This window comes from Parus major, chromosome 4, assembly GCF_001522545.3.
Source record: "Parus major isolate Abel chromosome 4, Parus_major1.1, whole genome shotgun sequence".
NCBI lineage: Eukaryota > Metazoa > Chordata > Aves > Passeriformes > Paridae > Parus > Parus major.
The window spans coordinates 24480031-24507600 of NC_031771.1; the positions used below are offsets into that span (position 1 = coordinate 24480031).

Genomic DNA, 27570 nt, shown 5'->3' on the forward strand with positions numbered 1-27570 from the left:
TAAAGGCAATATGTTTCATAACATTAAATGTATTTAAAAACAAGTGATCTTTTTCTGACCTTTTTCTTTGCATAATAAGAATGATCAAGCTAAAATTTGAATATGATATAAAATACTAATCTTCCTTGTTTTATATAAAACAATTCTAAAACAACAGCTTTCTGTCCATTTCCTATCCTAGGAATTGTTTTGTTATTAACAGTGGTTTCAGTGAAGAGAAGGTAAGACATTTGCTTTTCTAAAATACTCAGAGGTGAATTTCAGTTAAGATAGTGCTATGCAAATTTGAGAATGGATCTTTGATTTGAGAACGAAGCTTCACTCAAGAATTCAACACCTTGCCCTTAGGAAAAAACCTGTGTGTGATGTTGCATCTCTGCAAACTGGCTATGGGGAGCTCTGTGCAGCTGCGACAATTCTCCTGGAATTTCCCAGGTAGATTTAAAGCATCAAGAAATGTGTTCCAAACCTCTGTTTATTCAAATTGAGTTGTCTGGGGCTTTCCCAATGCTAATTTTCAGCTTGGAGCAGTAGGAAAGAAAGAAGCGGCTGATTGCACAAGGCCTAATCACGTGAGGAGGTCTGGATGAATGACATCAATCTGTCATCAGGATTCCTTATGTATGTAAAGCTTGTAGAAAATCCCATTTTGTATCTGCTATTCCTGTTAACAAATTAGATGAGTTGAGAGACAAAAGTCATTACTAAACCCAATGAATGTTTATCTGGCAACCTGTAGCCTGTGCTGCAGATTCACAGAGATGGAAAAGCAGGCTTTTGCTTTTGGAAATGTAGTCATACACATCTCAGTGTGAAATCAGCTTAGGCAATTGGTGCTGTTGTTTATCTGGATTTATCAACATTATTAACATGGTTTCTAGGAAGGTTTCACTTGCCAGAGCAGCTTTAAGTGGCAAGATCCTTTGGCCCACCCTGCTGGAAGCTGCAGTATTTTAAATATGCTATCAAAATACTCCTACTCTGCATGGGTTGCCAAAAAGAGGAGACAAAGGCTTGCAAGTCAGCACCTTGCTCCTGCAAGAGCTGAGGGCAAGCCGTAGCCTATGGCAGGATGTTTGGAAACCCACTGAAAGATGTTGATGTAGTTTTATGGTAACTTCTGGACTCGCCTGTGTGCTAAACTTGACTGTGTTTGCCTTAGTATTTTCAAATAACACATTTTTAGGGAAAAAACTACAAGAGTTCTGTCTGTTAATTTGCTTATTAACTAAATCAATCAGGGAAACAAATGTTTATCTCCATATCTCCACTATGAAGTCCCCACTAAGAATGTGAAATTGCACCTGTAAAACAGGAAATTAAAGACTAAAAGTACCCAAGTGGCTTGGATTTCCCCAGCAGATGGAAAAGAGATTTACAGCTACTGCAGCTTCAGCTCCTTTTGAAAATACTGGCTTTAAAGATGTATTCAATACCTGGATGCAGAATGAATCTACAGTGGCGCACATACACTGAAGATGCAGATATCTGGGACATGAATAGGCTCAACTCTGGAGGTGGTGGTGTTCTCCTGGCCACAGCCTCATCCCACTCATTGCTTCAGCAAGTCTGTAAACTGACAGCTCTGCTTCCTGCCTCAAAAGCTATAACTGACTTTAACATGATGCAAATATGGAGCTGAGGTTTCCTTTAAAATTTATTTAACCAAATTTACCAAGATTTTAATGTCACATGTAGTTTTTAAGAAGAAGGCTATGGGGAAAAAGGAAAGTAAAATGATTCCAGATGTTTCAAATTTTGCAGTCTTAGAAAGGTAGGGGGAAATCTGTATGTTTTTTGATTTGGTACCATCAGCCTAGAGAGTTCCTAGGTACACCTGCTAATTGATGCATTTGGTAACTTGCTTCTTTGGCTTCTGGGGTAAACAGAATCTGCCCATTTCTTTTTGGCATTTTATCTTAGAAGGCCTATATTCATGGTTTCACTGATGGTTAGTGTTTGCCTGGTTACTGCTAAAGGATTACGTGAGAATTAACTGGATGTTGCTGTTTCTCCACTTAGGAAAAAGCCTTGTCAGTATTTGCTGTGACTAAGCAAAATTTGTTTCATGTGAGATGGCTGTATAGATAGGTCTTGAAAAGTGTAATGACCTGGACAAAAAGATGGTTGGTAGAAGATTTAAAAATTTTTTTAAAAAAATTATTTTTTAAATTATTATTATTTATATATAATTACAATTTATAATTATTATTATCCATTTAATTGGGAAGTTCTTGAAAATAAGAACGTTTCAAGGTTAACCTTGAAAAAAAAAAAAAGGTTAATTTTTAAGGAAAGAAACCACAAATATAAAGATAAAAAACACCAGCAAGACTAAAAATAATGCAAGTGAAAAAACTGAAGCTGACTTTTTTTGGTGTCTTTAAACTCTCATTCATCTCTATCTCACTCCCCCCATCACTGGGAGTCCTGTTAAATCCGTTCATTAGATACATGCACTACACTTTGAAATTGCTGTGTTAAAATAATTAAAGTAATTCTTCCATGTCCTGATTTTTATGTATTATGTGAAAAAGCTACAAAGCAAATACCAGCCTTAGCATAAATCCCATTACTGGTAAGGGTTGCAGTCGACATCCCCAACGGCTTTCTCCGATTACCCAGCCCTGAATTCGGCATTCCAGGCTTCTACTGGCCTCTAGTGGTTTTCCGAAATTTGCCCACATCTTCTCCAATTCTCTCTGCCTGTGTAAACAGCAGTGCAGCAGACCAGAGCCTTCACCCTGATCCTGCCAAGGCATAGTCCAAGTTTGAACGAGCACGGTGTTGTCCAGCTGCTTTCAATTTGTGTTACTAATTAAGTACAAAGGCTGTGTGCGCTGTTGGACAGAGGTGTAAATCTTGAGGATTGCTAAAACTCTGTTAAAAGAAATGGCAAAATAATGTGCTGGATGCTCACAAAAAGCACAAAACTTGGGTATTAGTGCCCTTACAAGTTCTCCAAACCCCAATCAAGATAGACAAAAAGCTTGCCTTTTTTTTTTTCTTTTTTTCTTTTTTTTTCTCCTTGTGCACTGTAGGATGCAGGTAGTTGGTTGGTCTGTTTAGGTTTAAGTTATAAATATTTTAAAATACAAGGTGACTATTCTATATTTATTGTACGCAAGGACACTTTTGAGTGCTTGAATCCCTCCCATTCTACAAAAGTCGTGCTAATGGCATCAAGAATGGTTTAAATTTGTCTCACCTACTCAAGTGATCGGGGTAACAAAAGAGAAGGCAGGGATCAAGACGAAGGGAGATTAAACTGGGTATGATGGGAAGGTGGGCTGTGCTGGGATCATAATCAAGAGTTTGGGAAATGGGTGAGAAAATATTGATAGGAAGAGATAATTGGTGGTGTGGAGTTGGTGGTGGAGATAGCGCAGTGGCTGCCGTGGCTCAGCCTGTCCTGCTTTATCACCACCAAAACAAAAGAAAAGGTTTCCACAAGCCTATATACCACCCCGGCATGGGCTGGACTTCGGTTTTGATAACTCTCTGCCAAATCTCTACGGCCTTGGCTACTATCTAATATTTCGCAGTTGGCTCCCTAGACCCTTTGAATGAAGTTCTGTCGGTAGGTAGGAGACATCCGGCTGGTGCTCTCCTGCGAGACACAGAGGCAGATAACGCAGGAGCAGGGCCCGGAAGCGCTCTCCATCGTCGAAACTGCTCATGCTTGAGCCGAAAGAGGATTTATTAGTTTTACTATTTTTAACAGCACCATGTGTTACTTCTGGGGCAGAACATGGCGGGGATTTCACTGACTTACACGGCCCCGGCCGGGCAGTCGCTGCGCAGCTGCCGAAGCGAGGCGGACCCGCCTCCTCAGGGCGGCACCGGCCTGGCCCGGCCCCTCATGTCGGCGCAGGCGGGGAAGCGCCGCGGCACCGGCGCTACCGCTTCCCACCCCTTTCCTGCCTCTTCCCCCTCCGCCGCTGGCTGCGCTCGGGCCTGGATCGCTACGCCAGGGCCGCCGCGGGGTGAGGAGAGCGGGCGGCGGCCGCGGAGGCGGGCGGGGCACGGCGAGCCCGGGGTGGCCCGGGCGGGCGGGCGGGCGGCGGTGCCCAGCGCCGCGGGAGCGCCCCGAGAGCGGCGAGTGGGGCTGAAGCCCACAGGCTCTGCTGGGGTCGGGGTGCTGCCGAGGCAGCCCGTGGGCTCTGTCGGGGCACCGCTACAGATCCGAGGTGTCGGTGTTCCCGCATTAGCCCGGCTGGGCAGGAACTGGGTTCGAGGCTCCTCTCTCTCTTTCTCCCCGCCGACTGAACAGGGAGTCTGCATCGACTGGGATCAGCCGCTGGAAGCTCCGGGTAGGTGGTATGAGTCCAGGCCTCTGTGCCATCCCAGCGTGCTGAACAGCGAGTAGTTAACACTGCTTCAGCCTGACTCGCAGGTAAGAACACCGTGAAACCAGCACACCGCTACAGCTCCTGTCCCTCTGCTGCTCTTCAGAGCATCTTAGTCCTTCTTGGTAACATGTCCCTTCCCCGTTTGTCCCTGGGTTATGTCATGCAAACAGCTGAGGCTTTAAAAAATGAAGCACATTACTTAAGCAGTTAAATACAAGGCTGCCATTGAAACTGGTAGTGTTGGCTTTTAAAAGGAAACAGACAAGTGTATAAACGTTGAGCCTCTGGTAGGAGCTGGGACATAATATTAGAATGACTTTTGTGCATGTATTTCTTTGAAACAGATTCAATACCGGTGGAACAAAAATGAGAAATAACTTGGATGTGGAAATACATTAACCAATTTTGTCCTACAGTCACTTGACCATAATGTCATTAAATCCTCCTTGTGGAAGGAGGTATTTTGCTCTACCTGGTGAGTGCACTGGCAGCATCTCAGTGCTGTAACTGTGACTGCAGGAGGAGAATGAGGAATTAAAAAGTATATTGGAAGAGGCACTGTCAAGTGAGTCTGTGTAAAACAGGTGGCTGAGTTTCTCTTGCCAGTTGATATCACATCCTAGTTGTTTACAAAAGACTGTTTTGGGAGGGCATAGAGATTGGGATGGCTGTCAGCAATCACAGCGGTGGAAGCTGAGTATTATTATGCAGGGGTGAATCACCTTTCTCATCTTAGTACCACAATGCTGTTACTTTGTGTAGTCCCAGAATGCCAGTGCTGTTTGTGGAGGATGATAATGGAGGAGCAGAACAGCTCTGGTCTGTTATGAGATGATGCTGGCTTGCTTTGAGGGGGACTTCCAGCCTTGTGTCTCAGGCAGTGGCTGAAATGAAGGCCCTCATTAAGCAGGCACTGAAGCCTGTGACTGTAAGATGTGTGTTGCGCTCTGGCTTGAGATCTGGCTCTAGTGAAATGGTCATTGCCTGTCTTCAACATGTGATGTCAAGAGCATGGGAGCTGTACTGAAGTGGCTGGTGGTGTGGACTGTAATGGAGCTGCCTTGAGTGCTAGCTAAAGTGTAGGAGTTAATATCCACACTGAGGAAGAGCTTTGTAGATGAGATCTGTGGCCTGTGTCCAATGTAACTCTGTCCCTTGCTGTGCTATTTCAGCACATTCTGAAAACCAAAAGGATGGATTTTGGGTCAGAATGTTGCAGTCTCCATGTTGTGACAGACTGCAGGGGGCCATACCTCAGAAGTCTTAAAATATATGCCCAAGTCACCTGAACAGTGAGTAGGAATTTGATTTTGGGCAGGCTAGAAAGGTGTTTTAGGGTATATCTGTGCTCTCAAAAAAAGAAGTCCTTACTATGTCTTACTTTTTTTTTCAGTGTTAGGAGAGAGGGTTGTTGGGTATGTGTAGTTTCCAAGGCAATTTGTAGAAAGCTGAAATAAGATATGTGACCCAGAACATCAGTTCCTATCACTACTGCAAAAGTACACACGGGGTCATGCTGGTGGCAGTCACCTGCCAGGTTCAGGAAGCACCAGTTCCCAGTGTGCATAACAAACAAGGTGCCCAGGGGCAGCTTGTTCCTGATCCTGGTGCTTTGTTATCACCAACTTAACAATGAAAACATCCTTGGTAATAGCCAAAGGCCTTAATAGCATATATTATGTCTTTTCTGCCAATCCTATCAAACTGTCTAACTGCATGTCTTAGTTAAATGTTGCAGTAATTCAGATCTTTGGGTGTTGGTTTCTTCAGTTAGCTGAAACACTTGTTTCTTAATGGTTCTCAAGTAACATAGAAATAGTGCAGCATAAATGCCTATTTCTAGCCATTCAGTGATCTGTCTTCTTTTCAAAAAAAAAACACTGATCAGGTAGATGCAAGTTGTTCAGCTTGGAGCTCTTCATATAAAATTAAGTTGCTCTTTCACTAAATCTAACTGTGGCAAATATAAGAGGTAAGTGTTGCATTTTCTCAGTGGGGAAATTAATATCTATTTGTATTTTGAAAACATTTATTGAAGATTTGGGGGTTCTTATCGTCTGGCTGGTGTGTGTTTTCCTTACCCAAGTGATATGATGTTCCAAAGGCTTCTTAATGTTCAAAGTGATTCCTGTGTAGCATCACTTTTTTATTTTTCAATTCCTTTAATGAAGAACTGAGTGGGCCAAGAAGGGGGTGCCAGCTATGAAATTGCAACTGGCATAACCAGCTCATTTATTTTTGTAACCCTTCTAGTGTAAACAAATCACATTGAATCATGGCAGCAGACTCTATGGAAATTGACGATGCTTTGTACAGGTAAGATTGTCTGATTTTTAAGCATAGCTCCTGAATTTTCAGGAACACTTATATTTACATGCAGTAATGTTATAATTTAATTCATCCCTCAGCCTTTGCTGTGCTTCTTGGTCCTCCTCATCCATATCTCTGTTACCCTCCAGACTTCAAGTTGTTGGATTTTGAGGGTTTTTTTATAGATTAAAAAAAAAAAAAAAGTTCCTTTTGGTTTAGTTTTGTTTTAATTTCTTGCCTGGGAGTGTCTTGAGATCCCTTGGCATGGTAATAGTTCAGAAAGTCTCTACTGGAACAGATGGTATTCCTGTAAAATCATGGTGGGATGAAAAGTTTCTTTGTATATCGAAAAATAGAAAATAATTTTAAAAATGCTTGTATGCAGAACAAATAAGGCTTCTTTTTAATTCAGTGCAATACTTCTGGTGTTGTGTCACTTTACTTTTTGGCAGTAGCCTCATGTAAGTTGTTCTCCTTGGTGGAAAAGGTGATGCTTAGAATGGTATAAGTTTAATTATACAGTCGGAAGTTAGAACCCTTCCAGATTGCAGGATCTGACTACATAAGTTATGTGTCTGTTTTGAAGATTTCTGATAACAAAGAGCTACTTCTGCATGCTTGTGTCTTCAGTAGTTAATTCCAAAAAACTTTGTTTATCCTGGAGAAGTTTTGCACTGATTTAAAATTATAAATTTATTTATCTTCTCTAAACCTGGCACTGACAAGGTCTGTACTAAATGCATTTCGCTGTATGCATTGTGAGTGCAAATCTTATGTTTGATTGATAAGCATTTGAATTTTTAAAATGTTTCTTAATGACTGGGAATTCTTGACTTGCTTTAATATGCTCTAGGCTTCGTTTGTATCTTGTTTTGATCTGAATTTGTCTTTGCTGTAGTCGCCAGAGGTATGTTCTTGGAGACACAGCGATGCAGAAGATGGCTCAGTCTCATGTGTTCCTGAGTGGTATAGGTGGCCTTGGTGTGGAGATTGGTAAGTTAGGTAACATTTGTTTAAGAAGACACGAGTGTGTGTAAATGTACTGTCCCAGAATACTTGTGAACCTTGAATTTAAATATAATAACCATGTTTGAACTCTCTGACTGAATTTATGTGTGTATCATGCCTATTAGTAACATTGCAGATGCAGGAAAGATTCTGAATTTAAGTTCTCATTATACTAAAAACGTTTCAAATTTTACTTTAAAATGTGCTTGCATGAGCCAGATTGCTTTACCCAAATCTTGTGTCCTGGGTGAAGAGTTAGGGCAGGTCATCCAGGTTTCGCCTTTAGGCACCAGCATCAGTGAACATATTATAGGAATAGCTATTGCCCAGATTCTTCCCTTGTATGAAATGGGAGGCTGTGTAGGAGAACAGAACTATTTGGTGAAAATGCATAACTGCCCTGATACAAGAGACTCCTTAACAATTTCCCTTACTCCTCATGAGCAAGGCTTGTTTTGGCTGGTTCGTGCCTGGGGTGTTATTCCTTCAGTTGGCTCTAGTGGTTCTCTGCACCAGATGCCAGAACAGAGTCATGGGGTTTTGCAGTTTATTGTCATTACTGTCTCTGTAATCACAATTGTGGGATGAACAGCTGACAAATGACAAATGCAGAGTCTTTCTAATTTTGCTTATGTTATTTTGCTTTCGGGGTGCTGTAGAATGCTTAAATGTAAAAGAGAAAAAAACCCTTAAGCTGTGAAGTTCTTAACAATGAAATACTGTTATTGTCCACCTGAATAATTATCCAGTTACAAATTTGCAAGTAACCTGCAATAATCCCTCTCTGTTTTTGCTTTGCTTTTGTTTTTTTTCAGCCAAAAACATCATTCTGGCTGGGGTAAAGGTATGTAAAACAGTTCTGTTGTTGGGTATTCTTGGGTAAGCATGAGAAAAAGGGAAAACACTACAAGTGAATTAATCTCAAGCTTCTGAATCTGTTTTTCAGTAGAAGGGTTGCAAAACATTTGAGAACCTTGCGGTGAAAGCTTTCAGTAATCTGTATGTTCTAGTGGTACAATCAGAATCTCACGTTAATGTCCATTGCACTCTGAAATAGCTCATAAAATATTTTAGCCAGCTGCTGATTAGATACTGAATCCTTTTGTACAAAGTGGCTCCTCCTAAATCGAGTGGTCCAAACTCAAAAGCCAAACTATTTAAAATATGTTGTCTTATTTTGTCATCCATTAGAATCCTTTTGTGTAGACATTAGAATGGTTGGGTGTTTAAATCCAACAGCTGCTTTTGTGCTGCTGGGATTAATTTTTTTTAGCAAGAAGCCTTTTAAAACTCTTCTTTGCAATAGAAAAAAATGAAATGAGTCCATTTATTTTCAGATCACAATTGCCCCTATATCACAGTCTGGCAAAACTCATCCTTGATATTTAAATGTTACCACTGTAAACTGTGAGGAAAATGCTCAATGAAGTGCATGTTGCAGATGTTCTTTGCTCTCTCAAACAGTAAGAGTTTTGTTGGGAAAGAAGTTGGAAGTGCTTGTTCTAGTATGTGCTATAGCTAACTCTTCTGCAGTGTTAGCCCTCCAACATTTTTTGTGGGCCTTATTCCATGCTTTCGGGTGCTGTGACCTTGTATATTTCTTCCAGCAAATGTTTTTTGACAAACTTTCTTAGGCTCTTACAGTTCATGACACCAAGCACTGCACAAAATGGGATTTGGGGATCAACTTCTTCATCCATGAAGATGATGTTACCAGTCAAAGGAACAGGTTAGTAGAGTCTTTGCAGTGAGAGAGGACTGAGCTTGACAGGCTCATCAGCATCAAAAATAGCAGTTTGTTGTCCAGGAGCTGTCAGTACATATGAAATACTTGTTAAACCCTTTCTATCTGTGAGTACTGTGCCCAGGTAGGTATTAGAGGAAGTCTAGACTGGGACTGAGCTTCTGAGTCACAGGTGTCACTGCTTGTAAAGCAAATTTAATAGTGGGCGCCAGCATGCATTTCTTCCTTGGGCTTTCTCAGCCACCTGTACAAGACTGGACAAAGCCATGACAGCAGACCATCCATGAGTCCTGTGGGATATTGGACACAGCAGTTTTCCTCAAACCTGCTAGGAACTGAAGTGCAAATAAATGAGTTGTTGGTTGTTGCCAGGAGACATCGTGAGGGTCTCTTGTAGGGCATGTGTAGTATGAAATTCTGTATTGAAAATATGATTTTGTAGATATGTTAAAAACTGATAATTGCTTTTCTTTCAGGGCTGAGGCCACACTTCCTCGTATTGCAGAACTCAATCCGTACGTCCATGTAGCAGCATCAACTGTGCCACTAGATGAAACCACAGATCTGTCTTTCTTAAAGCACTACCAGGTATGTTACTCTTAAAGCAGTTTTATGTGTATTTGTGTACTTGGCTCAGAGCATACAACTTGAATTCTTTATGTAAGTAAACAGAATGAAGAACTTAGAAGTATATTTTGAGATGGTGTAAAGAAAACAGTAGGTCTTGTATTTGGACTGATGAAGTGTTGTGCTCGTTTTTTCAAGACTGAAACACTGGGTTTGTGTTCCCACCACTTTCTTAGCACACTTAGTATGGAATTTGCTATGACAGTAAATAACTAAGTGGGGTCACTGTACAAATTTTTTTCTTTGAAGGTAAAACTGTGACCTCTTTTTGCAGCTACATAGCACAGATGTTCTACATATATCCTGTGTGCTGCATTCCAGGCAGTAGAAGCTCTGGCTATATAATTAGATCATTCATGTATGTATGTAATGAAATGTAAGTGCCTCTGTGGTGGAGTGAGGGCACTTGCAGTTCTTCAGTCAGCTGTCTCCTGCCTATGTGCATGGCTCAGTCTGAGTGGGGAACCTTTACTGTGTGGCTTACGTGTAAGCACACCAAGTTCCTGAGTGCCCCAGCTACAGCAGGCCATGTGTATCTGAATGGGTTGCAGTGCATGTGCCTTGGAACCCAATACTGTCCTAGGCGTTAAAGGAACGCATGTAGAAATTCTGTGTCTGCAATTTTATGACCATAAATACTGAAAGCCTGTGCAGACTTCTTAGCATGCACTGACGAGTATTATTTGTGTTTGCTAGCTTTAATCCTAAAATTCAAAATCTGCTGAGATTTTTGCTGAGACTATCCATAACTGTTTTGGTAAATATTCTAATAGGGTTTTGAGTTTCACAGCTGCAGTTTAAAAAAACAAACAACAACCAAACAAACAAAGACCTGAAAATTTGCTGTTCCTGCTGTAGTCATTTTGTTTCCAGAACTTGTGGGGTGGTAACCAATCTGCTTTAATAAGAAAATCTCCTCAAGGCTGCTCTCTCTTAAGTGTGGAGGCATAGGAGTCAGGACACCTAACTAACTTACTCTAGGTACTAGGTTTTCCCATAGCCTGAAGATACTGATTGCTTTCAGTGTCTTAGAAGTATTTCTGTTCTTGTTCACAGTGTGTCATATTGACTGAAGTAAGTCTGTTGTTGCAGAAGAAGATTAATGACTTCTGTCATGCTCAGCAGCCACCTATTAAGGTAATAATAAAAATGCAACACATGAATAATTCGTACAGTGGGCATTCTGAACCTCCAGGGTGTTCTTTCCAAAAATGGAGAATTCTGGTTATGTGGTACATAATTCAATGTAGATGGCATGTTGATGTAGCAGCAGAAGTTTTGGGAATACAGTGCTGCAACTAGTATTATCTGGATACCAGCACAGGTAAAACATAGTTTGGTCCTTTAATTAAAAAGCAATTGTGTTAAAGAAATAGTTTTCACTCAACTCAAAATGGTTCTGGAAGAGTGTGCTGAGACTGAAGGACATGCTGGGGCTGAATGTAAGAGAAGTAGAAATGGCAGCATTTCACTATGTAGTGATGTTACTTCTGTGTTGTGAATGGGCTCAGAAATGCTCCTGTGGGCTCAAGGTCTGTTGTCAGTGGCGTGCTGTGTAGTCAGTGGCCTGAGTACACTACAGATTTCCACTCTAGAATTAAACCTGCCAGCCTTCAACAAGGTCCAGTGTGAGGTATCCTGTTCTTTGGCTTCTGCTGTTCTAGGGATACTCATGGTTTTTACTTTCTCTTGTAGTTCATCAGTGCAGATGTGTATGGAGTATGTTCACGTTTGTTTTGTGACTTTGGTGATGAATTTGAAGTGCTGGATACAACAGGAGAGGAGCCAAAGGAGATCTTCATTTCAAATATAACACAAGTAAGGGATGAAAGTCATTGTGTTGCTTTAACTGTTTTAAAAGGACTCATTATTGGCTCTTTAAAAAGGAGAGTGTCAGGGTGCTTCATTTGAGCAGCCCACTAAGCAATTTACAACTGGCCTATGGGAGAAGCAGTTACTTTAGTTACTTTGTTCTTACCGTTGCCTCCTGGTTGTTATTTACTATTTAGCACACAATACTGATTTCTTTTAATTGGGCAGAGAAATAAATGAGGAGATGTAGAAAGAAGAGTATGTAACTTTGGTGTTGGAATAGGGTAAGTTCTAAGGAAATGTGAAAATAGTTGTGAAAAGAGCCCTTTTTATAAGAAACTGCAGCACTTACAGGTGGGCTACTGGAATAATCAAGGGGATTGGGAAAATATTTTGTAAAGAAATTTAAAGGTTTGTTTTAACCTACCAAAGCAGAGGCAATGAGAAGGGGATATTATTGCTAGTACTTCCAGTGCAGAATGTTAGGCTGTCCATTTAATCTTGTATCATTTTATAAAGGGAAATTACTTTGGGTTCTTTTTTCAGTTCTGGAAGTCCAGACAGTAAGCTCACTCATCCAGCAGCAACACTTTTGTCATATTTCTAGTCTAGATATAATAATAACTGATCTAGGAGGGGTTATGTACAGCAAGTTGGGTTTGGTCTGGATTAAAGCTTACGATTTGATGATTTGGGTAGCCTTGTCCTCGGTGCCTTTAAAAGGGAATGGATGACTTGGTGGTTGTTCTCATTAATTACATAAGGAGCACATAGCTGAGTTTCGTGGATTGTGCTGATTACCTGCCAAGTCAAGGAATGAATATATATTTGTATATATGTCCTGTGTTTAATAATCTGATACTTTAGTTGTATCTTCTTCCACTCTGAAGTGTAAAACTGATGAGAATTAAAACTCAGTGCCATCAAGTGGTTGTTCTTGTCCTGTAGACAGGGTCAAGGTGGCACTGTGTCCCTAAATCAGAGCAGAATTTTCTCCAGTCAAGCCCTTTGTTGTTCATTGCCCACAGAGAATGTGGTTGACTGTAATTAAATTCTATGCTACTTAAATGAAATCTTTCTTATACTGGGGACTCAGAAAGGGATAAGAGGAGACTTTGCAAGCCAGGCTTGCTTGCAAATGCACCAGATTACAGCCTGAGGTATAGCACAAGGTCTTGATGAGCTGTGTTCAGACTGCAGTGAGGTCTCTATGTGGATGGCAGGTTGGCTTCACATCTGTAACAGGATGAGGTGTTTGGAATTCCTACAAGTGTAAACTTGCCTGTGACCTGCTGAAGCTGTGTCTCTCCTGTGTGCTGTCTGGCTTTTTAAGTTTCCAAGCTTTCAAGAATGAGTTTAGAAAGGAAGCATAGAGTAATAAGGACCATTCACAAGACTTTATTTTTTAATGCGTCTGAAAATTTCTTTGCATATAGGGACTATAGAAAAAGGAGATAAATCTACTATTTCAGAACATAACAATGGATTTGACTGCTGAGAACTAGCAAATGTAGTTTGCCAACATACCGAGAACTGGAAACAGTGAAAATAAAAGTTTGTGTTGTAGAAATACAGTTAAATTGAAAATCATAGGACTGAAAAAGTTGTCATAGGTAACTCTTACTGTGACAGAAATGAGATGCTAAAAGTATTAGAGCCTGCAGTTTCAGTAGACAAAAAGCTATGTACCTGCAATACAACGTGATCCTTTTGCACAGGACGCTTTCCTCCTTGCTGACTGCCATTTTTTATTTCAGTCAAATCCTGGTATTGTCACTTGCCTTGAAAATCATCCACACAGGCTTGAAACAGGACAGTTCTTAACCTTTCGAGAAGTTAATGGAATGTCGTGCTTGAATGGATCCACACACCAAATAACAGGTAAACTGCTGCTGACTCATTTGCAAGGTACTTATTCTCTGGCCTGATTTAGCCACTGCAGTGTTAATTACCATAGTGAGAGGAGTGATGGGTTGTGCAGGCCTTCAGTGAGCTTGCACAAAAAAATTGCTTTTTGGTACAAAGGTCTTCCTGGTGTTGTTTTGATGGCATTTCCATTTAGTAAAGTCTACCTGAACTTGTCTTGCTGCTTAAGGAGCCAGTGGAATTCCTCAGCTTAAAATGTGGAATGTAGTTGGCAGGTTCTGAGCTGACCATTGTTCATCTGCTGATGAAACTGGTTTGGTACTTGGAGGGTTCCATAATGCCTGTGCTTCTGTCATGGGTTTTGGATGCCACTCGGTGTGTCACTGTTTGCCTTGTAGCTTTTTTGGGTGACAAGTGTACAGGGATGCATTGACAATGTTCTAAGAATGCTTTTGAAATTTTTTTCATGATTTACATCTACCCTGCATTGTTCTACTTCATGCATGTCTCAAGGGAGTCTACTTGGTTCCTTTTGGATGCTGGGGAATTTTCTAATTCCCAGATCTGAATGTCTGTTTGTTTAGAGCAGAGGAGAGAGCATGTGGGTGGGTTTTGTTTTTTTTTTAAACTGGTTTGTGGTCTGAGACAAAAAACAGCACCCTTGAAACATGTGCTTGAATCTGTTTCCTTTGTGCCCTTGCATTTTGCTAGAACTGATGCTGCAGTCTGTTCCTTCCTCCTATTCATGGCTTAGCTTTTGGTTTAAGTTTCCCATGAATTAACAATTTTTCTGTCTTTTTGCCTTGACTGAATGATGCTTCCCGTGTATGAGGGGGAAGATGTGACAAAATGCTCCAGGCTGCCTTTTTTGCTTGCCTGTAGTTCTCATGTCAGGGCTAAAATCCTACTCAGAGCAGTTAATACTGGTCACTGCTGTGCACAGTCTAAAGAAAATTAAACATGATTTCATTTTTGTTACAGAGCTGTGGTCATCAGAATTCTTGTTAAATCTGCTGCCACTTAAAGCTCATTTCATAACAGATCATGTGAAAGCAATACTTTGTATTACTTTATAACCAGAAAACCTCTGCCAGTTTCTGGGTTAATCCTGTTAGGAGGATCAGCTGTGCTTATGCTTTCAAAACAAGGTTGCCTGCTGCAAAATTGCAGCGCAGAAAGCACTGGCAAACCCCCACTTCATTGTATACAGAACTGTAGCATCCAATGACACTTTGAATTATCTGTCAGTGTTTATTCTCTTCTTTTTTCAGTGGTGTCACCTTATTCCTTCAGCATTGGTGATACATCAGAGATGGAGCCTTACCTGCACGGAGGTATAGCTGTGCAAGTGAAGACGCCCAAGATGTATTATTTTGTAAGTGTGTGCTTGACAGAGCTGGGTCCTCCAGCAATAATCTCTGAGCACTGGAAGCAGAGTTCAGCATATGTACATATTTTCTACAATTATAGAATGTCCTTTGTTTGGAAGGGGCCCACAAGGATCATGTTCTCCAGCTCCTGGCTCTGCACAGGATGGCCCCAAAAGTCACACCTGTTTAAAGATGAGTCTTCCCACTAGGATGTGAAGCGTCTCTCTGGCCATTTTTGATAGAACTTGCAGTAATTACTGCATAATTACTTTTAGCATCTATTGTGTTATGAATAACGAAGAGAGCAATGACTGTGCTTGTCAGAAAGGGTATTTATTTCTTAATATCTATAGGAAGAGTATTGTTTTGTCAGGTAGCAGTGGCTGTTGTGTTCTCAAGTAGTGTGTTGTTGTCATGAATTCTGTTTTTCCAGGAACGGCTGGAGAAGCAGATAACAAATCCATTATGCCTTGTTGCAGATTTTAGCAAGCCTGAGGTAATTAGCATGTGGGGATTTAGGCATAAATGCTCTAATAGTAAACATACATGGATTATAATCTATAGCTTTATGTTTAGAATAATATAATTTCTACTTTTTGCCCTTAATGCTGGGCTTTGTTACTGCTGTTTGGCAAAATGCAATGCATTATAATATCTAGTTAAAAGAAGACTACCACACTTACCAATTTCAGCTCTAAATTCTTTTGGGGGCTCTTCAGTTGGACTTAGTTGAAGTGGGTGCTCAATGTGTGTGAAGGTGTTGCATTACTGAGCAATACTTTAAAAAAATATTAATAAAAGATATTTCAAATTCACTTTTTAATTTTATTTTGAAACTTATTTTGAGCATTGTACTTAAGAGACAAGAAATGAAATGGTAACAGGAGAGTTCAGGTAGTTGTTTTTGTATACTTCATTTCTGCCTAGTTTGTAACTGATCAGCTGATGTGTTGTCTTAACAGGCACCTTTGCAGATCCATGTTGCCATGCTTGCCTTGAACCACTTCCAGGAGAACTTTGGTCGTGGACCGAAAATTGGGTAAAGCAGCTGTTCTGTGTTTGTCAAGCCTTGAATCAGGCAGATCTCTTCTTTTTGTATAGTTACTGGCTGACAGTGGAGCATGGTACCTTCCCTGTCTGGTACCTGATAGCCCATATAGAAAGATGGAAAATGTTACCCTGATGTGTGTAATGAGGCTTTCCCAATATAGATAGCAATGGAACTTTCTGGGCCCAGGTAGACAGAAGATACTTTTGGAGAAGGCCTTGTCTGTTTTGGTTTTTTCACATTGTGGATTGATACAGAAAAATTGTTTCAGTGATCCTGAATTATCTTGTAGTTCATGGATTAAAAAAAAAAAGTCCTAATGATTTGGATTTAATTTTCAGTGTTTTTCATTCAGCTGTAGTTCTTGATGTGTGTAATTTTGAGTTAAATGAGACAAAATTACCTAAAATGTGTAAATATTAAGACTGTACTTGCACATGGGCTTTTCCACTGAGACTTCTTTCTTGAGCTACCCCTAACATTTAGGAGTACATCTTGAATGCTCAATGTTAAGAATAATGCGAGATTCCAAACTTCCTACTGTATCCATTGCTTTTTTTCTTCCATTGATTGTGTTTCTAGAAGAACTCTGGCATGTTTAAGTCATCATTATTGTTTCTACCCTGGTGTCTAGATGCCTCCAAGATGCTGAGGAAATGCTGAAAATAGCCATGACTATAAGTGAAACACTGGAAAACAAAGTGAGTAAGGGATTATTGTCATTATGAGTCTCTTTTTTATGTGCTCATTTACTTGCCTAAAGGTCATGCTTTAGTTGTTGGTCCTTGTTCTGGCCTTTGAATCCATCTTTAGATGGATCAGCTGGCTGGCTGAAGGCCAGGTGAGGAAACAGAATGAATGGGATTTCAGCATGGGTTCAACTGAATGTTTACCTAACATGAAGGCTGATCCTGTGGTGATGTGAATCCAGTTTTTAGACAAATGCATGTGACAGATACCGGGTATATGGTGGATCTGTTTTGGCTGGAAACTTTTTTTGCTAGTCAGAGTGAAATAATCTGTCTTTCACTGAAGAATAATAGTCTGTGAAACTGTCAAACACTGACTTGTTCACTGAGGGGGTAAACCTGTCCCTGTGTCTTACTTTTCAGCCTCAGGTGAACGGAGATGTGGTGAAATGGCTGTCTAGGACTGCTCAGGGATTTCTACCTCCTTTGGCTGCAGCGGTGGGTGGTGTTGCCAGCCAGGAAGTCCTGAAAGCAGTAACAGGAAAATTTTCTCCTTTACAGCAGTGGGTAAGGCTGTCTTGGTTTCTGGATGGTTATTTTGACATCTTACGAATGGATGGCTGTGTGTAAATGCTGTATGATCAGACTAACCTTAACAACTTCTATAACATGGAAATAAAATAAAAAAATTGAGACTGTATTTAGAGAAAGTAGTGTTTTTATGTGTATAATGGAAGTACAGCCAGTTGTAGTTAAAATTTTTGTATTTGGGGTTCCAAAAGCACATTGTTTTTCCACACTAGCAAAAAGAGCATTGGCTTGTCAGTGTGTGGATGCAAAGGTGTGATACAGTGCAGATACCAGCTTAAGCTACTGTACATAAGGGCAGGGCTTTCAGACTCTCCAAATAAATGTCAGAGTACAGTTGGATTAAAAAATGTCACAGTCTTCAGAGATACCTATGGAGGAGTGACATTAGAAGTCAAAAACTTGCAGCTTACCTGCTTGAGTGAGTGTTTTTTCTGCTCTGTGTCCAAGTGCTTTTTCGTCTCCACTGAAATTGTGGTGTGAACTGTAGGTGCTGTGTAGTCTTCCACTGACAGTAAAAACTTTTGTTTCTAAGTTTCTAGACTCTGTGTTTCATACAAAGTAGTTAGTTTTTAAATTAAAATAGCATGAATATTTTTCTCAGGTTTTTATTGGATTTTTTTCTTTTTTTCATTCTTTTTACAGCTATATATAGATGTGCTAGACATTGTAACACCTCTAGAGAAGGTGGGCTCTGAGGAGTTTCTCCCACGGTAAATATAACTACAAGCTGTTGGTTTTATGTACTGTTCACATCTGAGTCTCAAGCAAGCACAGAAGTCTTTTAAAGTTAATTCAGTGCTTTTTGCTGGAGGGACAGGTTTGGGGTTAAGACTCTGTGTCCTATTTCAGCATGGGATGAACAGGAATTATAGACTGACTTTCTTAATTCATGTCAAATGCAGTTTGGCATCAATGGTACTACCATGATAAATAGCAGCTTGAAGTCTCCTGTTTTTGTCTTCTGTGCCTGCATAGGGGAGATAGATACGATGCCTTGAGGGCTTGTATTGGAGACTCTCTGTGCCAGAAGCTCCATGATTTGAATGTTTTCTTGGTGAGTATGACTGACACTGCTAAACTGTTTGCAAATGCTTTGTTGGTACAGTTAATGCCCACTGCCCTCAAAGTACATGAGGGCAGCTCTGATATGTGCCACTGCAGAATAAATGGTCCAGAACTGCAGTGGGACTTGTCTTTGTGGTTTCCACTTACATTTCTGATTGTACAAATCTAATGTTCTTTAGGTTGGATGTGGAGCGATAGGCTGTGAAATGCTGAAAAACTTTGCACTTCTTGGTGTTGGTACTGGGCAAGACAAAGGATTGGTAAGTCACTTGTTAACCTTACTTCTCATTAGAGGTAATGTGACAGGGAAGAATTAAATAATTAAAACTACTAAAACTGTTAAAAGCCTAAGTCTTATTTCAGGTTGATCTCTGCACAGAGGATACCATGGCCTTGGTGTAGAAGGGTGTGCAGTTAGAAGCAGAATACACGTGGAGCAGTCTTGCTGTATTTTGATTTTTTTAAAAAAAAATTAGTCAGTCTGTATAAGCAGTGCTTTGGCCACAGTGGATGGCAATATAACAGTATTTTGTTTTGGCAAGTGTTTATAGAAGTTTCATCAAGATCATTGCTCAGTGTTACACTTAAATTGTAACTTCAGCTGTTTCTTTTGCCCCTTCTGACTTAGGTTACAATTACAGATCCAGATTTGATAGAGAAATCCAACCTGAACAGGCAGTTTCTTTTTCGACCTCACCACATACAGGTAGGCTTTCTTATTCAGTAAATTTTCTGGACTATTGTGTTTCCCTGTCCTGTGTTCCCACAGAGACCTGAACTTGTGAGTGTCTGTACTTCTGTCCAGAAGAGACTTAAAGGCTGTAATTAAATCTAGGGTCTTTTTTCAACAGTGCTTAGAACTCCAATAGCATCCAACTCATCATTAGTACCAGTTGAGTAAAATTGGATTGTCTAATCTTAATTTGTAGTGTTTTTTTTTGACTAATAGAAATCTCTCGAATTTGATAGTTGGATGAGTACTGTATTGTGTAAGAGCCTGCTGTAGGTTACTATGTCAGAAATTGCCTACTATGCCATTGAAATTTGGGGAAAATAAAACAACAGAAAATAGACAGTGCTGGCAGAAATGTTCTTGATGGAGCTCAGTAGTGCTGCTGCTGCTGGAACTTGACCAAAGTTGGTGTCTTGTGACCTAATTCAGTTTTCACTAAGCTGATAAATAGTTTTGAAAAAGTCCAACATGTACATTCAATAAATGCATAATACAGAGGCTGTTAATGCCTTAGAAGCAGAGACAACATTCCTGTACTTACAAACACAGCACAAAATAAAAAAGGTGGCTTAGATCTTGGCAGCACTGTGGAAGAAGGTTTCCCCTGCCCAAAACCCAACATTGAATTTTCTGCATCCTGTTTATGTGTAACAGATCTGGGAACAGATTGCACTTTGTATGAATAGGTATATGGAAAGTGAACCCTGCAAGCTTTTAGAAGCCACAGGCTTGAGTGGTGATCCCTAGATAATTGTGATATGGCTAGAAGTGTTGGGTAGGTCAAGAACTCTATTTCAGTTGAGCTTCTGACATTGATTTTGTGTGGATTACCTTGCAGTAATGTGGTTATTCACAGGTGCTTGATGTCTGTGCTGCATAGACATAGTCAGAGTTACTAATGGGTTTATCCTCAGACAGTCATGCACTCTCCGTTCTTTTGAAGAAATTCTTATGAGGCAGCACATGGCATCAGTTTCAGTTACTTGATAAACCATTTAAGCACTTCCACAGCATGGTCTCTGAAACAATAAGTAAAGCAAAAAATAAAATGAAATTAATAAGATGTTTATCAGTGAGGGAGGTATATGATTTAAAAATGTCATTTATTGTATGTTTTGCATGCTAACATTTCTGTCAGTGAATTTTGTCTGATCAGTAAATGAAGTTGATATTTGTGTCCCTGATGTTCTTTATCTGCATATTGCTGATCTCTGCATTTATGCTTTCAGAAACCCAAGAGCTACACTGCAGCAGAAGCAACTATGAACATCAATCCTTACATAAAGATTGATTCAGATATTAATAAAGTTTGTCCAGCCACTGAGAACACTTACAGTGATGAATTCTACACCAAGCAAGATGTGATTGTGACGGCTTTGGACAACGTTGAAGCTAGGAGATACATTGATAGGTAGGGGGTGGAAGGGAAGCAAGGGCAACTGTTAACTTCTGATGAGGGTGAGAATACTCTGGCAGTTTTAAGGTTGAATTATTTAAGCATAAAAATATGTATTTAAATTTGAAAGTAGAAATATTGACATTTACATATAATTTCTAATGCTTATAATCCACACATGCTGAGGTGTATGGTATCCTGATGTAACCTGAATAGTTCTTATTTAATCTTTTTTTTTCCTGAGTTTGGTGTAACCTTTCCACTCTTCTGCAAGTGCCTAGAGACAACTCTGGTTGTACTCCAGTAACGTTTGCAAGACAAGAATGTAGAGGTTGTTCTGTACTCTGATAGTCTGTGTTTTTCCATGTCAGTCGTTGTGTAGCAAACCTGCGTCCTCTTATAGACTCTGGAACTATGGGAACAAAAGGACACACAGAAGTTATTGTGCCCCATCTGACAGAGTCCTACAATAGTCATGTAAGTCTTTCAAGACCATTGCTCATCTTCTTTGCTTGTCCCATGATGCCCTCTGATTCTTTGGTCATTTTTATGTGTCTTTCTAAATAAGTGGCCTATTTGAGCTGCTGAAGAACAGTACTGCTAGGAAATAATTACTTTCTTTGTTTCTGAAGGAAAAACTTACAGGAAATAAAATTTGAGTAGTTCTTTACAAGGATACATAACAGTTCTGTTTGAATGGGAAAGGGGAAAATGAACCTTCAGACTCTATTGCTGATAGACAATACTTGCAGTATCCCTCTGTTTAAGGTTCTTGTGGAGAAATTCCCTGGTTGAGAACACCATGAAATAGTGTCATGTGGACACAGAGACAGGATTTTAAGCATCCCAGTTTTCTTGTTAGGATCCATAAACAAGTCATTCTGGCCTTGAGTGACAGGGCATGTTTCGTGTTGAAAGCATACATGAATGCCAGCTGCACATCTTGGAAAAGCTGGCTGGCAATTTCACCTGTTGTTTATATTTCACAGTTCAGTTTTGCTTTCCAGTGCTGAGTTTAGACTGTTTCTCATAAAGAATTGACAATGCTAGCTAGTGTTCATGAAACAGTTTTTTAAGCATAAAAAGCCACTTTGTATTTTATAAGAGCAGAGTTTTAACTTATTTAGCTTACAAGTTCTTGGTGCTATTATTAGCAATTAACCTGAATAAGCCTGCATTGACATGCAACCCTCCTTAATTACAGCGGGATCCACCAGAGGAAGAAATACCTTTTTGCACCTTGAAGTCTTTCCCAGCCGCTATTGAGCATACGATACAGTGGGCAAGAGATAAGGTAATGGATTAACTTTTCTGGCATTCAGCACAACTCCATGTGTGTTTGGAAGGGTGGGCATCTGATATACTTCTTGCATAATGTCACATTTGTTGATCTTATTTTACAGTTTGAAAGTTCATTTTCTCACAAGCCTTCATTGTTTAACAAGTTCTGGCAAACCTATCTGTCGGCAGAAGAAGTTTTACAGGTAAGGGAATGTTGCCAGGGTAATATAGAGGGTTTAAACTACTGCTTTATGGATTTTGTTTCTATTTAGGGCCAGTGAGATTAGGGTTAGTTTCTGACTTTTTTCAGAAAACCCAAAGACTTACTTGGCCAAGTCATTAGCTGATCATATGAATGCTCTTTCTGGTGTGTTTCATAATTAAAATCTTCTCCAGTTCATGAACTGTGTACATGATAAAGAAATACTAGAAAGTCTGAGACACTGTTATTGTGTGTCACACTGATGCTTAACTAGCCAGGGAAAATGAAAGTAAGACTGAGTTTGAAGTGAGTTCAAGTAGTAATAAATTAGATTTAAATTGTTTACTATCTTTTTATTGTCAGTCTGTAATGACCTGTGGTCCAAAGGGCTGGTGTGAAAGTAAATGGGGGAAAAACCCCAGTGGAGAGGAGCATATAAAGGATAATATTTCCTGAAGTGAACCTCTGTTTTCTTTTGCTATGGATTACTAAAAACATATTTACTGTTTGACTGGATTAGAAGGAATCTTGTCTGTATTAACATTTTCATGTTTCTTTATCTAGAGAATAAAATCAGGAGAGAGTTTAGAAGGCTGTTTTCATGTTATTAAAACTCTCAGTAGAAGACCCCGAAGTTGGACTCAATGTGTAGAACTAGCAAGAGTGAAATTTGAAAAGTATTTTAGCCATAAGGTAGGTAAGACCAATAGATGAGGTAGCACTAGACTGATGAGGATTTTAGAAAACTTGGTGGCCCTAGTAACGAGATGGCCAAGTATTTGCACTCACTTCCATCTCTTCATAAATAATAAACTATATTTGAAACCTAAAAGTGCTGCATCCCTTTCTATTGTAGCACTTCTAGGTCTGGTTTATTGACTCACTCTTAGTACTCTTTTTAGTAGTCTCCATGCAGTTTTCTTGTCATTTTTCCAGAGTTTTCCAAAGTGTCAGGATTATCAGATGTCTTTTCTTAGGCACTGGGGTTTTGTTTCCCACACTAAAATCCTGTTACTGAGCTCACCTTTGTAACCCTGATTTTCTCAAAGATTTTTTTGAAATAAGAGCCAGTCATTCTGACAGTCTGGTCCACAGTATCACTTAAAGTATATGTGTAATTTTGTAGGAAAGATGGGATTGGGATGTTGTGGATTAATGTTCCTGTGCATACAGAATCCCTGGTGGTAGTTGTCACATTGAGAAAATATTGTATTCCAAGTTGTGAATCTATATGCAAGAATTCTAAAGTGACAGTAAAGTGGGGGAGAATGCTTTACTTCTTGGAGTAAATGCCTTACTTGAGTTTTGTACAGATGAGGCAACATTGGCATCTCTGTTCTGTGAATGAAATAGGCAAACGCTCTGTCTAGTAGTACTTGTCTTTAAGGTGTCCATCTTGACAAAGGTGTTTCATGATTTTCTTAATTCTTTAAATTACTTCAGCTGGACGGGCTTGATTTAGTGTGGTCATGTCAATCTATGTGACAAATCACTAAAGCCTCTCTGGCTTTTCCTCTAGGCTCTTCAGCTTCTTCATTCATTTCCCCTTGATACACGATTAAAAGATGGAAGTAAGTATAAATGCCCCTTTATGCCTGTTGAAAATTCATGGCAATATGTCATGTTGTTGCTGCTCCTAGTTTCTTAGGATTTCATCTTAAGTCTGTTTTCCTACCAGGTTTGTTTTGGCAATCACCAAAGAGGCCTCCTTTCCCAGTGAAGTTTGAATTTAATGATCCTTTGTAAGTATGGTACTGTCCCAGATGCATGGTATAGCATCCTGTAAACATATAACAACATTTATACTAACAAACATACAACAACTAGCAACACATATATATATACTAACAAATACAACAACCTTACAGCAGGAAGTGCAAGGCAGAGTGGTTTTATAGCCCAGGGAGTTGGACTGGAATTGATAGGTGTTAGTGCATAGTCTTATCCAGTGGCAGATTTGGTGAGCTGTCAAATACTTTCACTGCAGATAATTTAACTTTCACTGACATGGAATTGGAGGGTGCTGTTCTGACAACATCCAATGTGAATTGTCTTAGAACAGCCCATTTAATGTCTTACATGGCTGCAGAATTACTGAGTTTTTGCTGTCACACCTCTCTGCCCCCACTGTCCACATCATAAAATGCAGGATGTGCCAAATGACCTAGCAAAGGAACTACTTTTCTTGTTCATCACAATTTGGGTCTGATCTAGATGGCTTGGGTATTACAGATAGTTTTAAAAATTCAGTTGCTTGATGGATTAAAAAGCTTTTATCTGCTGTATATCTACAACTGCTTTGAGAAAGTGGATCATCGTTTTTAGCTTAAGTGAAAAATGATGTTATGGTAACTATCAAAATAATTCTGAGATTAAGCTTTTTATCATATTGATGCAATGTGAGCATTTGTAATTGTTTTTTTGACTGCAAAGTTTAAGGAGATAAGGTTTTCGTTAAATAACTCTCCATTCATCAAAATGTGCAAAGTTTTGGAGACAACCTCTGAGTCACTCAAAATGTGCTATATTGTACTGTGTACGCTGAAAGATGGAAACTGTTTCTCAGTATGTTTGTTGAAGATCTTGAAACATGATTGCAATCCTTTGGGCAACTAAAGTAGAAAAAACAACCAAAAATAATTATTTTTTCTTTAGGCACTATGGCTTCATTGTGAGCACAGCAAAACTCTTTGCAACAGTGTACTGTGTTCCTTTCACAGAAAAGGTAATTCAGACTGTAACAATGTTCCCTTAACTTCACTTGGTGTTCAGTTTTGGCTTGATGTCCAGCTGTCAGTTTTTAAAGTGATTCTTACAGTACTCTATCTTTCAGCACTGGCTGTTTGGCAGCTGCTTGCACTTACTTTCTTTATTTAAATCCCTAACCTGGAGAAGAAATAAGTAGTGTGCTGGATATTTTCAGTAAGCACTGAACTTGGGAATGATTATTTTGATACGATATAACTTCTGAACTGAAAGATGATCTCTTTAAGGCTTTTTTTAAAAATTAAAACCTTATGTATGCTATGGGGGTTTTATTTTTTACTGCTTACAGCCTTTGCATTAGTTATCCTTTGTATTTTCTTGTTTTGTAATTGGACCTTCCTCTAAGTCAGGTTTGCACTTCTGTTCAGTTTTTGAGTGCTTGAGACTTCACATTTATTTGCTGTGGCAAATGAATTGTCACTTTTTTTATGTGATAGTGTTTTTTAATGATAATGTTTGGCTGAAACGTCACTGAATATCTGTGAGACGTTTTGTGTCTAGTATCCTTTGAAATCCTATTGTATTTGCAATCTTTTTGTGAAGGCCTTTTTGAATTGATGTGAATTTAAATTGTTTTTCTTCAAAACCATAACAGGACTTGTCAGAGGAAACCATTTTGGGGATTATTTCATCTGTGAAGGTACCAGAGTTTAGACCTTCAAACAAAGTAAGTGTGACATTTAATTCAAAGAAAAAAAAAAAAAATTCCACAAGCAGTGTCCCACATATCCAACTATTGCATTGATGCTAGTGAAAAATAAACACAAATTATAATGTGGTTTGGGGAAATAAGAGTGTGTTAAGGTTAGAGGGAACCCCTGAAGACCACCTAGTTCAATCCTCTTGCTTAAGCTGGGGCAGCTAGGGCAGGTCATCAAGGACTGTGTCACATTTGGGTTGTGAATATCTCTGAGAACAGAGTCCACAGCCTCTCTCTCTGCTACCTGTGCCAGTGTTCAACCATCCTCACAGTTTTGTCTGGGATGTTTTTGTTTGTTTTTCTTAGAAGTATTTTTGTATGTTTTTTAGGCGATTTTATGTGCTTGCAGGAAAGCCTGCAAGGAAGACAGGAAATACAGTACACTTGACACTTGTGCTGTATGAAGTTCATGTATTTTATTACTCAAGCACTGCTCACACTTGCAGGTTGTACAGACTGATGAAACAGCAAGAAAACCAGATCATATTCCTGTCAGCAGTGAGGATGAAAGAAATGCTATTTTCCAGCTGGAGAAGTCTATACTATCCAATGAAGCTCTGGAAAGTGAGTAGTGCAAACCAGCTTCATAGTTTAGTAATATCCTGCATTTGCATTTGCCATTAGTGACATTCAGGTCTTTGGATGAAGCAGTTCTGGAATTCTGCAAGAAATAGAGCTGATTCCTAAAGCTTTCTGAAGTGCCATGCAGAGATACTCATCCTGTTGTTTGACATTACTCTGTGGTTCTTTATTTCTGAGATTCCTGGAAGTTTTAGGGCTTTCTGTTATGCTTGCTTGTAATTACAACACTGATGACAGCAAGCAGGCAGCAGCGAGGAGTAGAACTCTTAGAGGGGAAGGGTGCTGGCTGGATCCCAGATGGACTGCTGTTGATTTGGGCATGAGAAGACTGAGAGTCACTACTTAGAGCTCTCAGCCTGAAATGATCCTAAATTTTTAAGAGACTTTACCAGATTAAATTCTGGTTAAGACTGTTAAGAGTCTTCCTCAGCATCTTCTAGATTTAAAATGAGGATGCTCACATCCCATTTTTGTGCCTGGCCACACAAAGAGGTCACTGGGAAACAACAACATTTTTAGCCCATGAATCCAGAAGGAAGATATGAGCTTATCCCTAATTCATACCATGGGGTGTCAAGCCAAAACTCTGACTCAAATGCTACTGAGTCCATATTTTGAAATTCTTGCAGATAAACTAAGCTTTAAAAGGGAATTCTCATAGGATGGAGCTTTAGTGAGAGAGGCGTATGAGAAAAATCCATAGGAATGTTCAAAATTTATTCTTGATGGTGCAAGGAAAGTAAAATTACAGAGCTCTGTTGATGTTTATTTCATTATTCACTTTTAGCAAGTGTTATTGAGAGGGGCCTTTCCTAGGTTAGGAAAACAAGTAAGGCACCAAGCTCCAGGATGTTACATTTTAAATTTGTTAAGGTTCTAGTTCCTTTAAATTATGTTTAGGACATCTTCAGTTTTCCAGTAATAACCTTTGCTCTTTTTTTTTTTCTTATGAACAGCTGACTTGCAAATGAAGCCCATCTCCTTTGAGAAAGATGATGATAGTAATGGGCACATTGATTTTGTAACAGCAGCATCAAACCTGCGAGCCAAGATGTACAACATCGAACCAGCAGATCGGTTCAAAACAAAGCGCATTGCTGGAAAGATTATTCCTGCCATTGCAACAGCTACTGCTGCAGTATCAGGGCTGGTGAGATTGATTTTTAAAATGCATATTTCTTTCTCTTGTTGTTTCTTGCCTAAAGCTGCTGTTGTCTGGGTATTGATTACTGCTACCATGACAGAGGCTCATTTAAAGAAATGGATTTATTTCTTTTGTACCAATAGCAAAGATCATGCTTGGTTTGAGATGTGGTTGTTGAGGAATACATGTAGAGCAGGTAGCTCAGTGTGGAGCTGCAGTGCCAGCTGAAGATTGAGCTCTGGGTGGGAGCCTCAGGCAAGACGTCATGAACTGAGGCTGACCCT

The 27570-nt window shown here is 39.6% G+C and overlaps 1 protein-coding gene across 3 annotated transcripts in view; it reads left to right on the forward strand.

Annotated features, from left to right (window-relative positions):
* The first annotated feature begins 3879 nt into the window (after positions 1-3879).
* UBA6 (ubiquitin like modifier activating enzyme 6) overlaps positions 3880-27570 on the forward strand; it is a 28158-nt gene continuing 4467 nt past the window's right edge. Inside the window, exons 1-30 of one of the 3 annotated variants that reach the window (XR_004496919.1) lie at positions 3880-3986; positions 4274-4396; positions 6606-6668; positions 7561-7655; positions 8486-8514; positions 9305-9399; positions 9891-10002; positions 11098-11178; positions 11737-11859; positions 13611-13734; positions 14991-15094; positions 15523-15585; positions 16052-16128; positions 16772-16838; positions 17250-17393; positions 18060-18127; positions 18393-18471; positions 18662-18742; positions 19111-19188; positions 20445-20626; positions 20983-21088; positions 21816-21905; positions 22015-22095; positions 22659-22787; positions 23614-23665; positions 23773-23836; positions 24750-24819; positions 25456-25527; positions 26007-26124; positions 27099-27292. Coding sequence is in view for 2 of the 3 variants with exons in the window: in XM_015625434.3 (XP_015480920.1) it covers positions 6628-6668; positions 7561-7655; positions 8486-8514; positions 9305-9399; positions 9891-10002; positions 11098-11178; positions 11737-11859; positions 13611-13734; positions 14991-15094; positions 15523-15585; positions 16052-16128; positions 16772-16838; positions 17250-17393; positions 18060-18127; positions 18393-18471; positions 18662-18742; positions 19111-19188; positions 20445-20626; positions 20983-21088; positions 21816-21905; positions 22015-22095; positions 22659-22787; positions 23614-23665; positions 23773-23836; positions 24750-24819; positions 25456-25527; positions 26007-26124; positions 27099-27292 (2619 nt within the window). In the remaining variant the exon portion in view is untranslated. The remainder of the gene's footprint in view (positions 3987-4273; positions 4397-6605; positions 6669-7560; positions 7656-8485; positions 8515-9304; positions 9400-9890; positions 10003-11097; positions 11179-11736; positions 11860-13610; positions 13735-14990; positions 15095-15522; positions 15586-16051; positions 16129-16771; positions 16839-17249; positions 17394-18059; positions 18128-18392; positions 18472-18661; positions 18743-19110; positions 19189-20444; positions 20627-20982; positions 21089-21815; positions 21906-22014; positions 22096-22658; positions 22788-23613; positions 23666-23772; positions 23837-24749; positions 24820-25455; positions 25528-26006; positions 26125-27098; positions 27293-27570) is intronic. The other 2 variants (XM_015625434.3, XM_033513595.1) reach the window with 2 other exon arrangements.